This window comes from Mercurialis annua, linkage group LG1-X (assembly GCF_937616625.2).
Source record: "Mercurialis annua linkage group LG1-X, ddMerAnnu1.2, whole genome shotgun sequence".
Taxonomy (NCBI): Eukaryota; Viridiplantae; Streptophyta; class Magnoliopsida; order Malpighiales; family Euphorbiaceae; genus Mercurialis; species Mercurialis annua.
The window spans coordinates 43,090,645-43,106,617 of NC_065570.1; the positions used below are offsets into that span (position 1 = coordinate 43,090,645).

A 15,973-nucleotide genomic window follows, 5' to 3' on the forward strand; every position below is an offset into this window, starting at 1 on the left:
TTTCTAAAGTTTCAGGTTGTAAAAGTTTTTTGATATTAGAAGACAGAAACACCAGCATTATGAAGAATCTTGTGGGGAAAATGCTCATGAGGCCTAATGAAATAGTCCCAATCCTGAAAAGTAAAATTAAAACTGATAAACATATGAATAGTAAAATATATAATATAGCAAAAAGAAAAAACATCATTAGAAAACATATAGAAAACCATATAAATATTACAATAATATAAAGTAAAAAACTAGATTCCCATTAACAACCATTAGGTAAACTATGATTTAAACTAAATTTAAACAAAACATTTGTAATAAAAAAAATGAATGAAAAACAAGCTCTTAACTAACACATAGTAACACAAAAACAAACCTATATACAAATATATGTATATTATAACAAAATTAGAAAACAAAAATAAAAACAGATAACCATTAGAAACTAGTAAGATAATTATAATATAAATTAACAATATTAAATAAACGAGTAAATTAACCACATAAGCATTTATAAACTGATTAAAAATTCCAAATCACACAATATTCACATTATTAACTAATAAATAACAAATAAAATGCAATTAATAAAAAAATGTAACAAACAAAATAATTAAAATACCTTAACATTTCTAATAGCTTTAGAACTTTCACCAACAGAAAAGTTTGATTTCATTTTTTTCTTAACTTGCATCGGAACTTCCTGAAAATCGTCGTCATCGTCATCATGATCATCTGAAACTCTCATTTCAGTCTCCACAAAATCAATCTTCTGTTTCATCGCTGGATTTTTTCGTTTAGGGATTTTAGAGGGAGATTTAGGATTTTTTTTCGAAACTGAGCGAGTAGTAACCATTTTGTGAAGAGTATGAAATTAAAAAACTGAACGCAAAGAACACTAAGTAATCGTGGTTGAGCAGTTAAGAAAACACAAAGTCAGTAAGGAAATGGAGCGGTTAAAAGAGAAAAAGAAGGAAATTTAAACATGCAATGACAGAAAAAACACCTAGATTATAGCGAAGGATTAATGGCTGAGAGATAATTGAAATGAGATTAACGGTAAAATAAGAAACGAAAAGTACTAATCTGCAATACAAAAACAATAAGATCGTAAAAAAGATGGAGGATGGGCCGCGCAGTGCTGATGAGATTATTTAGGCCTTTTAACGTGCTGGGCCTAATTTCCACTTTTCTGTTTGTCGATGGGCCTTTGGTGGAAATAGGCTCATTTTTATACAGACTTAACTTTTTCATTGTTAAACTACGATACACAGAGTAAAAATAACATTTATACGGACTTCCATTCTTTCCCATCTTCTTCCTCTAATTGTTTTCATTTTCTTCAAAAATATGCTTCTTCTTTTCTTCATCTATGTCCTTCGCCATTCATCCACCAGAGTTTCGTTGTCGTTCTTTTTTTAGGTCTTAAAATTTTGGTTTTCTTTTCTTCAAGTCCTACATCTCTTCGGCGTATTGCTTCAGTGAAAAGATAAGCATCCTCAACTATAAATTTTGAATTCACATGCGTTTTGATCGGTTATTTGCAATTAGGTTGTGGGTATTATTAGTGTTTTTTTTTTTGAACAGTCGAATAATCTCTCATTAATAATAAAGAGCAGTTACAGGTGTAAGAATTCAGAAAGGGTATAACCGTTCTTAATAATCTGACATGGAACAAGATATAAACCTTGATTCGCAGATCGACTTATAAAATAAAATAAAAATTATATAACTGCTCTAACACAATAAGATCCAATCCTTTTCTGTCTAATAGAAAACTCACAAACTCTTCATAAAAAATAACAAATCTTTCATATAAAAAGAACAGCAAAACTTTCAAAAAATAAAGACAATCGCTGTAAAATAGTTTTCAAAAAAAAACTAATATAACCTATAGCGATTTCATCTTCAATCTTAAAAGATCTTGATCCATCTCTGATTTTTTATTTGCATATATATTGAAATTGATGTAGCTCGTTGATAGATTTACCAACCAAAATGAGAAAGACAAAAATGAATCAGTCATTTATTTTATTTTAAAGCAATAAAAATGAAATGCCTACCGCCAACGGCAAAAATAAACCATTGACGGCAGCGGAAGCGAAAAACAAAAGAAGAATGCTTGACGGTTAGGGTTTAATTTTTATAATTTAAGTGTTCTATCTTACATGAGTTGACTTACTAATAAATATTCATTTTGCTTTGTTGCCATGTCTTATATTCTATTCTTTTTATGTTTTTAAAACACATTTGATGCTCAAATGATAGTAAACTATTAGTAATCCGTTAGTAAATTAATTTATCTTTTTAATAAATTGATAGCAAACCATTAATACATTTATTTTTTTTAAATAAACTGATAGTAAACTTATTTTTATAGTAAAATAAAAGTAATAAAGTTAAAACTAATTTAGTATATTTTTTATAGGGTTAATTTCATATAAATGACCTTTACACAAAGTTTCAAAAATAACATTACCTTTAAAACGTGTCAATTATAGACAACACCTTTCATTTTTTTCGATTTCATTATGTGCACAATTTTTGGTGAATTTTTGCTGACTTGGACAGCCGATGGGTCTGCCACGTGTCATGCCACGTCAGCAAAAATGCCACTAAAAATTGCCAACGTTATTTTTGAAAAAAAAAATGAAAAGTGTTGTCTATAATTTACACGTTTCAAAAGTTATGTTATTTTTGAAATTTGGCGCAAATGTCATGATTTTATATGTAATTAACCCTTTTTATAATACTGTTGGTAAAGTGATAGTAAATCAAGTAATAATTCATTATAACATGTTATAGTTTAAAAATAGAAAATAGTAATTTGGTTTTTAAATGAACAAAGGATCACTTTACCCCCTGAACTTGACACAAAATATCAAAAACGTCCAAATTAACGAAACGAGGTCACTTTTATCCTGAACTTGTCAAATTTGGTACAAAACCCCCCTCCCCACTCTCACCAAAGAGAGTGAGACACACTCTCTGGTTTTAAAAGTGGTTTCTTTTTTCTAGGTGGTTTTTGATGGTAAAGTATTTAAAATGATCCTAATTTTTTAACATTGTATCAATTAGTCCATAATAATTAAAAAAGCACATTTTAATTTTAAAACCTTACATATTAAAATTATATTAACTAAAAATATAAACGACCTTTTTATACTTTTTACATAAAAATTTTAATTTTTTTTGTTTTCAGATGAGCAGCTGCCGGAAATCTTTTCCGGCAGCTGCTCAGTTCGTCTCTGTGAGACGAACCCGGGTTCGTCTCACAGAGACGAAGGTTCGTCTCACAGAGACGAACTGAACCCAGATTTGGGTTCAGATCTGGGTTCGTCTCACGAACTCGGCAACTCCGATGGGTTTGGGGGGCGGCGGGTGGTGTTTTAGGCGGTGGTTGATGGAGGAAGAGAGATATTGGCGGTGGCGTAAAAAAAACCGATTGATTTATCGTTTTTAAAAATTAAATTGAATATTTAACTATATTAAATTAATTAGAGTTAAATATTTAATTAGATTAAGTTTTTTTTTTTAGAATTCAATTAGATTAAGTTAATTAGAGTTAATTAGGGTTAATTAGAGTAAAATTAGTATCTCACTCTCCAATTAGGATGCCACATCAGCATAGGGGTGTTTTTGAAACGGTTTTGCCAAGTTCAGGATAAAAGTGATCCGGTTTCGCTAATTTGGACGTTTTTGATACTTTGTGCCAAGTTCGGGGGGTAAAGTGATCCTTTGTTCGTTTTTAAATAAACCGATAGTAGATCATTAGTAAACTATTAGTAAACTTATAATAAACAGATGTTTAGTAAACTGTTTGTAAACTGAAATTATATTTTTGTAAATAAAAAAATTATTTTTGAAAAAGAAAATTGTCAAACGGTAAATTAAACTAATTTTGGTCAAAAGATATTTCTGAAAATAAGTAGGTGTGTGATGAGAAATTCTTATGTAAACTCAGTCCATCACGTCATCCGTGGTAAACCTGTCACATTATGACACGTCAGTAAAATAATGGCAATATCGTAATATTACTATTTAAAAATGTAAAAAAGTAATAAACAAAATTATAATAGTGTCACTATTTCAATGACATGTCATAATATAATAAATTAGGTCATATATAACGTGGCAGATTGAGTCTACCTGATAATCTCTCGTGTTTGATATCTTAATTTTGTGATAAACACATTTTGAAATAAGTTTATTTATATATAAAGTAATTTAGAATTTTTAAAGTAAATTGACTACTAAATAAAATAAATTTGAAGTAGAATTGAATTATATAAAGACAATTAGATTTAGATTCTGCATTAATCAAGCTATAAAATAAGAATAGTTTTTTTTCGACATAAGATGTAAAAAAAATTCATTTTTTTTAAAATACAGATTAGCCCTTTTTTGGCACAATTAAGTCTTTGCGTTTTTAAAATTGAGCAATTAAACACTCGTTATTTTAAAATAGAACAAATAAATCTTTTTAGTTTACTTTTGTGACAATTATCCACTCAAATTTTTGATAAGCATTTTAAATATTAAAATTATTTTTGAATTTTTTGCCTATATAATTATGATATACATGTCAGCCATTAACGAGTGTTTAAAAATGTCGGACGAAAGGGGTTATTTGCAGTGGCGGATCTATGTGTACAAGGGTAGGTTCCATGGACCCCACCTTTTTTTTACTAATTCATTACCTATATATGTTAATAGGAAGTCATTTATCTAATATATGAATTAATAAATTTTAATAAAAAATTAAATAACTATTATGGACTCTAGTTGTTAAATTCAGCCCATAAAATAACAAAAATATGTTATCTAATCTATTTACCTATTTATCCATTATAAATTTAATATTTTCTATAAACACAAGGAAAATAAATAGATTCTTTTAAAATTTTAAGTTGTCCCAAGTGTTAACTAGAAATACAAATTTCATGTTAATAAAATGGGTACAAGTGTATATTGCAAATTCTAAATTGAAAGTAGAACTCAATGCAAATTACAGTTGTAAATAATCGAATTACAAAATTAATATATGTAAATATAAATATACAAGTGAAAATTATTCATAGTTATTTACATATTCACTTATCAAAAACTATTAATTTTAAAGTATTTATATTTATTCATTTGCTTACTTAAGTTTTATTTAATATTTATAATATAATTTTTTTTATTGTTTAGAATAATAGAGTTAAAAAATTATTTTAATTTTTATTTTTAATTTATAATATATGGACCCCACCACACAAAATGTCTGGATCCGCCACTGGTTATTTGTTCTCTTTGAGAACAAAGCAGTTTAATTATATTCAAAAAAATAAAAAGACTGATCTGTACTTCTATAAAAACTATGAGAGTTTTTTTGTATCTTTTGCCTTTTTTTTTTTAAATTAAAACATAAAATAGGAAAACACGAATATGAATATGCCAAAGGTGTAAGAAAAAGGCTAAACCTATTTTAAGATCCTTGAACTATACGTTTTTGGTTTATTAGATCCCTCAACTTTTATTTGACTTCTTCAAGTCCTTAAACTTTTTTTTTTGGTTCATCAGGTCCCTCAACTTTTATTTGATTTCCTCAAATCCCTAAATTTTTGTTTTTTGGTTCCTTAAGTCCTCAAACTTTTGTCTTTTTATTTCATTAAGTCCTTAAATGGATTTCCCTTTAAAGACATAATGAACCAAAAAACAAAAGTTTAGGGATCTGAGAAAGCCGAATAGAAGTTGAGGGACCTGATAAATTAAAAAATGAATGTTTAAAGACTTAAGGAAGTCAAACAGAAATTGAGGGACCTGATGAACCAAAATTGTACTCACTCCGTCCCATTTAAGAAGGGACATTCATTTTTATTTGTCCCACTTAAAAAGACCATATCGTGTTTTTTGTGTCAATTTATATGAATTTTTCTTTTTTATCCCCTTTTCTTTTTCCATAATTAATGACTATAAACTTATACACAAAAAACAACACTATTATAAATAGGGGTAAAATAATAAAACACTATAGTAATTAATGCTTTCTTAATATATGAAAAAGTTATTTGTCCTTTATTAAACGGGACGGAGGGAGTATAGTTTAAGGACCTCAAAATGGGTTGGCCTAAGAAAAACGAGTTTAAGACCATTGGATGAATTTAAAAAAATCTGATCGAAGGGTACTGAAAACATATAAGTTTCCGACAACTGAGCGGTTAAAAGACAGACCCAACACAACACAAACATCTTTTCTCTCTCTCCACCAAATCCCACTTTCTGTTTCTCCGGCGAGTCCATGACGGCGGCTTCTAAAAACAACCACCAACCCTCTTCTTCCCGGCCACCCAAAAACCCCAACCCTAACTCAATTCCAACAACAGCAACATTAAATAACTCCCAAAATCAAGACACCAACCCTAATCCTTGTACTAATAATTCATCACCACCGTTAATTCTATCGGAACAAGACAATTATCTGTCACGCGCCACCCATCTCACGCGCTACGAGCTATTAAAGCGGCGGTCTTTCAATCTAAAACAGCTGTCAAAATGTTACAAAGACCATTACTGGGCTTTAATGGAAGACTTAAAAGTTCAGTACAGAGAGTACTACTGGAAGTATGGTGCCAGCCCTTTTAAAGAAGATCAACATCCCTCTCTACAGCAACATAATTTGGAGAGAGAAAGTGGTGGTATTTTAGAGAGAGAAAGCGGCGGCGGCGGCGGCGGCGGTGGCAATAATGTAAATATTGAAGTAATTGGAGAAAATAATAATAATAATAATAATGGTAATTATAGTGGAGTAAAGGGTGATTTGGAAGTGAAGAATAGTAATAATAATAATAATAAAAATAGGTGTTTGTTTGTTGGATGTAAGTTAAAGGCAATGGCTTTGACTAGTTTTTGTCATCTTCATATTCTGTCTGATGCCAAGCAGAAGCTTTATAAGCCTTGTGCTTATGTCATCAAGAGGTCTGTTATTCTCATCCCCCCTTTTTTTCATTTTTTATTGGCTCCAAAAATTGTATCTTTAAATGCTCTTTGATTCACAATATGATAGTGTGATTGTATGTCAGTTTGGTTGTAATTTGATGTTTGAATTGAACAGTCGGCATTATATAATCTTGCTGTGGTTAAATCAGTTGGTGCTAGATAAGAATTTTTGGTTTTTTTAAAGGCTTGTGGACATTCTTATGGCAATTTATAGGACAATTTATTTGAAGGCACTAACTGTGGCATGTGTAATGCAGTTGTAATTGTGCCTTTAAACTCCCTTTATCCTTTTTTTTTTTGGTCGTTGCTATTGTTGCAACCGCTGTATGCAGTGCTGAATTACATTAGTTGTAGCTATACGGACAACAAAAACTAGTATTACGGAACCTGGCCTTGTTAATTAGTGCTTCATGTATAGTTGGAGCCAGCTCTTGAGCTTGACTTTAAACCAAAACTTATGTTCAAGCTCAGGTCCTCTCTTCGGAAACTGTCTTTTGTCCCACCTTAAACTTGCTAAGAAGCTTTCTGATGCCAGATTGTTATGCAAGTTGCTCTCAAACAATTTAGATTTTGAGCGGCAGTTTCTAGTCGGTTGGAGTAGCTGCCAAGATTTGGCGAGTTCATGAATTAGTTTTTGCATCAAGATATGTTAACTGTATCATATTTTTCTTTCTGATATTGATATCAGCTGTGATTGAGTATTTCATTATCTTTGTAGGAAAAGATAAAATTGAAAGAGTTCTTTTTGCTTTGTGTGATTGTGTGAATTCCTAATTTTATCTCGAGTTGCTTCATGCTTTTTTGTCTAATTTATGAAATCATTGTTCTTTCATGATCATTGATCCACTAACCATTTTCACTTGAATTTATACCTCTAGTGCTCAGGCAGGGCCTATAACATGTGGAAAGCCAATACTGAGATCAAGTGCTCCTTCGCTATGCACCGTACACTTCCAAAAGGCTCAGAAGCATGTAACACGGGCTCTGAAGAAAGCAGGTCTTAACGTTTCTTCATCCAGTAAACTAGCTCCTAAGTTCCATGTCATAGTGGCAGAATATGTACATCAAATTCAATTCAAAAGAAGAGCTGCTAAAAGGGCAAATAGATTTAAAGGTTCAGATAAGGATGCCAGCACTAGCTAAGCCATTTGATCGTGGATATGACTGATTAGCAAGCATGGCATTGTAAATTTTAGCTAGAATCAAAGGTTAGATCCTTTCCTAATCAATCACTAATTGAAATATTAAAATGATTTATGATTTTGCTGGTCTTTAACATAGTATCTTGTACTAGCATGCTATTAGCATATTTCCTAAGCTACTCTTTATTGCTCTATTTGGGTCCCTCGTTGTCTGTTAACCAGCAAACTTTCAAACAATGCTGTCTACATTATTTTAACTAGTTCATATCAGCCTGTGATCACTCTTCATCTAGATATCCCATGGCCGTCAAAAGTAGGCAAGGGTGACATAAAGAGTTCAAGGTGTGCATAATTTAATGTATCTGACGTTTATCAACTTAGGTTGCTTTATGAGACAATAAAATTGATAAATTTAGAATGATGAGAACGGAACGATTGCAGTCCCAAGTAAAATGCGCAGCTTGGATGCAGCGACATATTTCCATCCTTAAAACCTTATGCTGGTGTTTCAATTTAAGATGCTTCTTTTTTCTTTAGCAATTAAGAAATAATCTGATTTAAGGTCTGCCTTAGACGCTGATGGTTTAAGTGTGTGTGTGTGTGTGTGTGTGTGTGTGTTTATATATAGAGTGAGGAGATCATTTGGAATTTTACATCACATTACTAGATATAGACTTGCATTTTACTATTTTAGAAGCATGGGCTGATTTAAGCACTGGACTAAGGGAATAGTGGCTGTAATTTGTTTATGGTTTAGTAAATGTCTAAATACCATTTGGTCATGGTCTTTTGCTTTTTGAGGATCCATTATAATAGGTGTGTGGCAAGTTTTATACAAGCTTGCACCTTTAGTATATCTAACCAGCGTTGAGGCCTTTCACAGTTGAGCATGATGGACATTTGAAACTGTTCATTACCATGTAGACCTGGCTTACAATTGGGGATGACCTTACATGGAAGTTTAGAAGTCTTAATTGCCCTTCTACATTTGTGATGTGATTCTGGATTATTTGTTACAGCAATATTTGATTACATATGTGTTATGGACTTATTCTATGGTAAGTCTTATTCCACGAAAGAAGAATCAAGCAATTAGGTTTAAATGGCAGTTTATTATTTAATAGCTATTAAGTAGTATTATATTTCTTATTTAGTTTGTTTCTTATTTAGTATTGTTATGTTTCCTAGTTATATTCTAATTAGGAATCTTCTTTTATTTCCTAGTTCTATTAGGAGTCTTGCTACTCAAGACTAGTTGTATTATAAATAGCTGTTTCAGCTTATTAATAAAGACAACCAGAAAATTATAAACAACTCAGATAGGCAACTCTCTCTAACGAGTTCCCGGATAGGCAGCTCTCCGTTTAAACTCCAACAATCACCATAGCTCGAAAACGTAACAAGTCAAGTACAGGACAGCCTTCAAACGAAGGTCATCGCCCTGTGACTCGATCCATATCAACGGGTCATAACAATATGTTATCAGTTCTATATAGATGACCATCACTTTCTCACATTTAACTACAAATAATTTCTTTATGTACCTGTCTTGCACTATGTTGGTCTCTTCCGAGTGTTTTTTTAATACTTGCATAATTTATATATAGTACCAAAGCCATCTTAAACTACCACATTGTTTGAAGAACTGCTTTGCGAACAACAAATGTGTATAATGTCTGTAGCATAAGTTACTATGCCAACACTTGTAAACATAATACAAATGGTGAGGCAGGGTTGGTGGAACTAGTCTAAGTTTTGATAATCTCAATCTTTCTACGGAATTTCATTTTATCGCCTGTGAAATTCAAATGATGTATCATTCAAAAACCATTCGAAGTTTAGGACCCCTCCCAATAATTTTGTTATAACAGCCAGCAGAATTTACTCACTGTATTGACATTATTTATTTTTCTTCTTTTTCCAGAAAACACGAGTGTAGTGTAAAAATTGTACTATGTTCAGGAAGTGAGTATTGCTGATGGGAAAACTAATTCTTTAGGCATATTTTGTCAGAATCATACTATTGCGTTACAATTAGTTTTTCTTTTTCTTCTTACACATTGTGACTTTAGTTTCTTCTCTTTTTTTTCGAACTTTTCTCCTAGAAAGTAGTTCTGATTTATTATCTTAATCTACTTGTGATGCCAGGATTTTTTCAGGTGATGATCTTGCTGCCATATGAGATGTGACTAGATAGTAGTGCGAGGGTTTCTAATGTGTATCTATATAATACCAACCACACGAAAGCCATTTGTTTTAAAGTTTGTCTAAACAACTGGCCTTTTCGATGAGCCTGCTAGATGTTCTAATTCAAGCCCTTGAACTTAAACTGTCAAGAACAATGGAAATCGTTTGCTTAAGCTTATTGTAGAGAGCGTTATTTTGAAGACCTGTGTCAGTTATAAAAGTTTGTATAGCTATTCAGCTTTAATTGGTACATGTTTGGAGTCTCATGTGTAGCATAAGTATAGGTGAACTGATCCAGTTCCATGACCTTGGTTTGCTTAGTTTGGGTCTGCATAGCGCGAGCATCTTTTCGTAATTAATAGGATGAAGATGAGTTGCGACTTAAGTTGTCTGCAGAGATTGACCTGTTCGGACACTACACTACTGTTCATACGAAGGATGGTGAAACATTTGGAGAAGAAAATGTCTTTACTGATCCAAATTTTACAATTATTGTTATAACTGCGACAAAGGAATGGTGGGATATCATACTGATCATTGATTTTATTTTATTTGGGTAGAAACTATTGAATACTTATTCGGGCAGCTAGTTGACTTGGAAACTTGTTATTCTTGAGAAGGTGCTCTTTTAGGTAGATGTACTGAATGCCAATGAGATGTTACATCAAACTCCAAGTCAGTCTTGTACTTTGTTCCCAATTTCATGTAGTCTAATTTAAAAAAAAAATTGCTTGTTTTTCTGTTTTCCACACATAATAGTTGCTCTGTATAAAGTCTAGGGTTTAGCTGATTAATCATTAAAAAATTTAGTAGCAACTGCAGAACAAATTTATTTAAGCAACAGTTGCACCCTCCCTCAACTGTATTTTCAACTTTAGTGAAGCTACTTACAAATAAAAAAGGTCATTTATGTACCGGAATCTCACATAAGACTTCTCACCTGCATAGAACAAACATATCTCATTACAGCTCAGCTGCCAAAGGTTATTTTGATTATGTCAAAAGAGTCCCAAATGCACAAAAATACCTTACTACAGCTAAACAAAAAGACTCCCTTGCCATCTATGGTTTCACTGCAACTAACTTGTCTATAATCATCTTTCAGAAGAGTGATCCCGCCGCCTGCTTTTATGTCTATCAGATTTACTACTGTGCTTGTGGCGCTTCCCTGAGCTTTCTTTTCTATCCCTAGAACTTGTATGATAAAAACCCTCAACATCTGAGAACTTTTCTTCACTGCCTTTAAGGTTTCTTTTCTGGTTGTGCATTTCTCTGTCCAAGGAGCTCCTTGAATAATGGTAATCCTCTCTTTCAGGGAAGTTTCCATGGAGAGGCTCCGATATATCAACAGAGCTCCCTTTGTGGTATTCTGCCTTCTCTTTGTAGTCTTCTTTGCTCCTGCTGTAGTTTTCTTCCCTCTCCACTGATCTGCTTCTGTGTCTGCGTTCCCTGCTCCTAGTGCTTCTTTCGCTGTGGTGTTCTTCCCTCTCCACGGAGCTACTTCTATGTCTGTACTCTTCCTTGTGGGTGGACCTAGATCTTCTCCTGTGAGAACTTTCTTCTTCTATTGAGCTTCGATTTCTTCTAGGTGGCGATGGGACCTAAAACAATAATTGAAAAGGAGTCTAATTCTGATTATGTTTAGTAAAACGACACTTGGTAATCCTTTCCGATACAAAATACTAGAGGTGCCATTTAATATATTGATGAATCGCAACAAAATTAAATTCTGCAATAATTTTGACACTTCTAACATACAAATATATCTAATCATGCCCTGCTGGTGAGATTTACGAGTAGCAGCAGCAACTGCAGAACAGGTTTATAAAAGCTGCTTGCATCCTAAGATGAACATTTAAAAGAGCTTCAGATTAAAATACTTATACCTGAAAACGTGACATGTATCTTCCTTCTGGTGGAGGAGAAATGCCAAGCCTCTTCAATTCATCAAAAGGAATTGATTGCCTGCCTAGTATTCCATCAGTAATGTAGTAAATGCAGAACATTTTCCATTTACATGACGTTGTAAAGCAACAAAACAGAATAAATTCTATCCTCGGCCGTAATTACTACTTCCCCACAAATGGAAGAGGCTACATGAACGGTAGCATATGTGACAGGTATTCGGTAGTTTAGCCCTCCCTATGTTTTCTGCTTTTGAGTTCGATTTGGTTGGATAAGTTTAGGGAACAACAAAGCAGAGAACAACATGCAGATAATAATCCCTAAACATATCCAGCTAAATCTAATCCAAAAGCAGAAAAAAACATGCAGACGAAAGGTATATCACTCTATCACATAGTCAGAGCTTGGTTTCAGCATAATATTAAGCCAATCCACCAGAAATCTGCTAAAATTGACCAATTGAGGAGAGTACAATGAAGTAAAACAGTGTTTAATGGAAAATTAACTTTGAGAGAGTTGGCTACATACATATCAACTTCTACAGTGATGCAACATCTTACTACAGTCAACTACTACAAGTTTCATATATCATGCATGTTTCTCCATGAACTTAAAGATGGTAAGTTGCTAATATGAACGTATAGCTAAAATAAGCGCAAAGCCTAATTTTAAGGAAATCAATGACATCTCCCGGGTTGAATTTCTCTGATGAGTTCCTTTTATCAAATTATTACTGTTGTAATGTGCAATGAGAAGGGTTTGTATTCAAGACGGAATGAAGTAAATAAAAAGGACAAGAGAAGCATAGGAACTCGGGGCCCGGGCTTCAAGTAACGGGTGAAGTAATTTGAAACAAAAGCATGTCTCAAATTTCTACTGTCTTCTCCAATAACCTTTGAAATCGAATGAGAGTTTATAGTTTGTTGCCCATCATTTTGATATCCAATAAGCAGGAACGATAAATCCAATTCAATAACAGTCACTCAAGAGAAAGATGATGATCATCATTCAACTTCTTGTATACTGGGGTCATAAAATTCTGTAAATCCCTTTCCGTGTTCACTCCACCATTCAAATACATAATTTAACATAAAGCTCAGATACCATGTTTGATCAGTATGAAACCAAAATCAAATGAACACGTAAATTAACTATATTTACTGATACGAAACAAAACAAATAATTGAAAGCGTTAACTGACAGATGCTGGGGAAAAAATCCAATGTACAAGTCAAATGCAGCAGAACACATAAAAAAACAAATGCTACATACAGAGGAGCTCGAAATGGTCTTTCCCGTCCACCAAAACGCAGCTGTCCAGACTCTTTCCTTCCACCAAGGCCTCCTCCTAATTGGAAATGTAATAGAAAACAAGGAACAGACTTCTCATAAAAACATAAAATCACAGATTGTTATATGAATGCATGAGATTCCTGTTATCTCTTATGCAACTACTCTGAGATCACAAGGTTATGAGACACTTCTTAATGGGAATACTATCTTTAGATGGTCAAGAACCAATTAATTACTTGGTGGGCCACTTAGCATGATACTATAATAAACCAAACATGATTAAACTGACCTAACCTTCTTGGGATCCAGCCACGCATCAACTGCTGCCTGTTATAATCAACTAGTACTTCCGAGTCATCAATGATGGAATGATGACCATCCTGCAATACAGATAATTGCATCATTAGTTAGTTCAAAACAAGTTCACAACAATGGAAACTGACATAACCTTGCACAAGGCACTATGCAGGCATGGAACCGATTAAACAAATGGTTGATATGTTCAAATCATACATTCATTCAGTAATACCAGCAATGACTGTGGGTTCATCCTTGTCTGCTACCATATAAATGTCCACAAAAAGTGACATGGTCTTCTTTTATTTTATCAAGAAAAAGGAAAGATGTAGGGCTACTGGATCTTATGCCCCAAATGTACTAAAAAGAACTCTATGTAGTCTATGTTAGTGTGTCTTCACAAAGCACTAGTTACCTGTTCAAAACATTTCAATACCTACAAAGTCGCATATCAATTAAATTTCCACACCATCTCAATTACTTGCAGATTTGCTTATATCTCTCTTCCTAAACACAAAATGAGCCCATATTCTCTATACCTCATTATTAAACACCAGTTCTGCTATCATTTAACCAATACACTTTTTAAATGGGAATTTTTACTAAGGATTAATACATGAAAACTCAATATTTAACAAAAGTGGCCAATTTTCACAAAGAAAATTATGGCATAAGAAAGCAAGTAAAAGTACAAGAAAAGAAATAGAAAAAGAAACTCACTAATTACTTTTTTCTCAGAGATTAAAAGAATATAAAAAAGCATGGTTCATGATCTTGTTCATCATATTACCGTGTTGCATGGAAATGCTGAATAGGAAACATTATTTTTTACAATAGATTATAAATACATAGTTTTGACATTTCGAAAGCGTTCACCAAACAGAAATGAAACGCGGAAATGTAAGATTAGATAAGTTTCCGAGCAACATAGCCATATTATGGAATAAAATAAGATGGGAAATCTTTATGGTGCACAGTTCAAGTATCACACAACATGCTAATACAATAATACAAAATACAAACAATGTTTTGTGCTATGCAAGAAAATGTTCATGAATTAGACACGAGAACCTGATCAGCATACAAGGTATCTAAAAATCAGACATCTAATTGACGTCATCGTCACCAACCAATGCCAATATACAAAAGAAAACAGAAGAACAGGTTTTGTGTTATTTTGCAAAAGAAAAGAGAGATAGGTATAATAAAAACCATGTAAGCACGGCGCATCTCTCTTTCAGTCTCGTATTCAACAAAGGCATAGCCTCGCGACGCACCAGTTACTGCAAAAACAATCAAGCATAGAGTTAATTAGAAAAGGCAGTACTATATCAAATTGATAATTCAAATAACAAAACAAGTATAACAAACGCATAGAGTTAAAAAAGAAAAGAAATACCAATGTCTCTGACCAACCGCAAGTTCTTAACTTTGCCATATTTGCTCATAGCCTAAGATCACAAATAACAGTCTTATTAAGACAAACACAAGCAAAAGGGCATTGAATAATCAGTTAAATTACATTGTGAAGAGTTTGTTGAGTGGTGGAATGAGAAAGGCGACCCACGAAAACAGTGCAGTAAGGGTCGCCGATAACTTTGGGGTCGCCAAATGGGTCATCTGCATCGGCAATAAAAAATTAAAAAAAAACATGAATTTGAAGGTTTTAAGGAGGGGGGGAAGAGGAATTACAGAGGGCGGCAGAAGAACAGAGGAAAGCACGGTAAATAGCGCTGTCGTGGGGGAGGATATCAGTGCCGTCGATGCTTCCGGCTTGAATTGGATGATATGATTTTGCATAGAACACTGAGTTCATACCGCTGCTTTCCCTCATTTTCCTCTTCCTCTCCTTCACACTCACTTCATGCTTCGGCCTACCGTCGCTTCAAATTGCTTCCATCCTTCTTCTTCTTTTCTGGGGAAAAACCACTCACCGGCAGTATGCCTATTTAAAATATGTATAATATTATTAATTTCCGCTAACTATCAAAATAGGCTATCTATCTTTGACAAAAAAAAAAAAATATATTATATTATATTTTATATTTATATATATTATATTATTTATTATATATATAATATATTATGTATTTATATAATATATAATATTGTATCATATATGTATTGTAATTTATACTATAATATTATATATTAAAAGTTAGAATTAAGTCTTTCCTCTT

The 15,973-nt window shown here is 32.7% G+C and overlaps 2 protein-coding genes across 3 annotated transcripts; one reads left to right on the plus strand and one right to left on the minus strand.

Annotated features, from left to right (window-relative positions):
- Positions 1 to 6,158: 6,158 nt before the first annotated feature.
- LOC126683822 (uncharacterized) lies at positions 6,159 to 10,498 on the plus strand. Its single transcript, XM_050379440.2, has 3 exons — positions 6,159 to 6,948; positions 7,848 to 8,177; positions 10,260 to 10,498. Exons 1-2 carry the CDS (start codon positions 6,272 to 6,274, stop codon positions 8,110 to 8,112), a joined length of 942 nt encoding a protein of 313 aa, XP_050235397.1. The 5' UTR covers positions 6,159 to 6,271; the 3' UTR covers positions 8,113 to 8,177; positions 10,260 to 10,498.
- Positions 10,499 to 11,057: 559 nt separating this feature from the next.
- LOC126683800 (U11/U12 small nuclear ribonucleoprotein 35 kDa protein) lies at positions 11,058 to 15,759 on the minus strand. 2 transcript variants are annotated; one of them, XR_007642015.2, is made up of 9 exons: positions 15,486 to 15,759; positions 15,316 to 15,413; positions 15,193 to 15,244; positions 15,006 to 15,076; positions 13,786 to 13,876; positions 13,476 to 13,551; positions 12,185 to 12,263; positions 11,326 to 11,899; positions 11,058 to 11,238 (listed from the first exon to the last, which is right to left on the minus strand). XR_007642015.2 is itself a non-coding variant. In XM_050379439.2 (8 exons), exons 1-8 carry the CDS (start codon positions 15,625 to 15,627, stop codon positions 11,393 to 11,395), a joined length of 1,116 nt encoding a protein of 371 aa, XP_050235396.1. In that variant the 5' UTR covers positions 15,628 to 15,759; the 3' UTR covers positions 11,274 to 11,392. The 2 variants fall into 2 exon arrangements, 1 of the variants encoding a protein (XP_050235396.1); XM_050379439.2 differs by lacking the exon at positions 11,058 to 11,238 and having other exon boundaries at positions 11,274 to 11,899.
- Positions 15,760 to 15,973: the final 214 nt, after the last annotated feature.

Excerpts from the sequence above, each read along its gene's own strand:
- LOC126683822 (XM_050379440.2), top strand. The coding sequence starts at position 6,272 with ATGACGGCGGCTTCTAAAAACAACCACCAACCCTCTTCTTCCCGGCCA. Across the intron at positions 6,949-7,847 it reads TGTGCTTATGTCATCAAGAG|TGCTCAGGCAGGGCCTATAA; the intron begins GTCTGTTATTCT and ends TTATACCTCTAG.
- LOC126683800 (XM_050379439.2), bottom strand. The coding sequence starts at position 15,627 with ATGAGGGAAAGCAGCGGTATGAACTCAGTGTTCTATGCAAAATCATAT. Across the intron at positions 15,414-15,485 it reads CTGTTCTTCTGCCGCCCTCT|ATGACCCATTTGGCGACCCC; the intron begins GTAATTCCTCTT and ends TTGCCGATGCAG. Across the intron at positions 15,245-15,315 it reads CTCAACAAACTCTTCACAAT|GCTATGAGCAAATATGGCAA; the intron begins GTAATTTAACTG and ends TTGTGATCTTAG.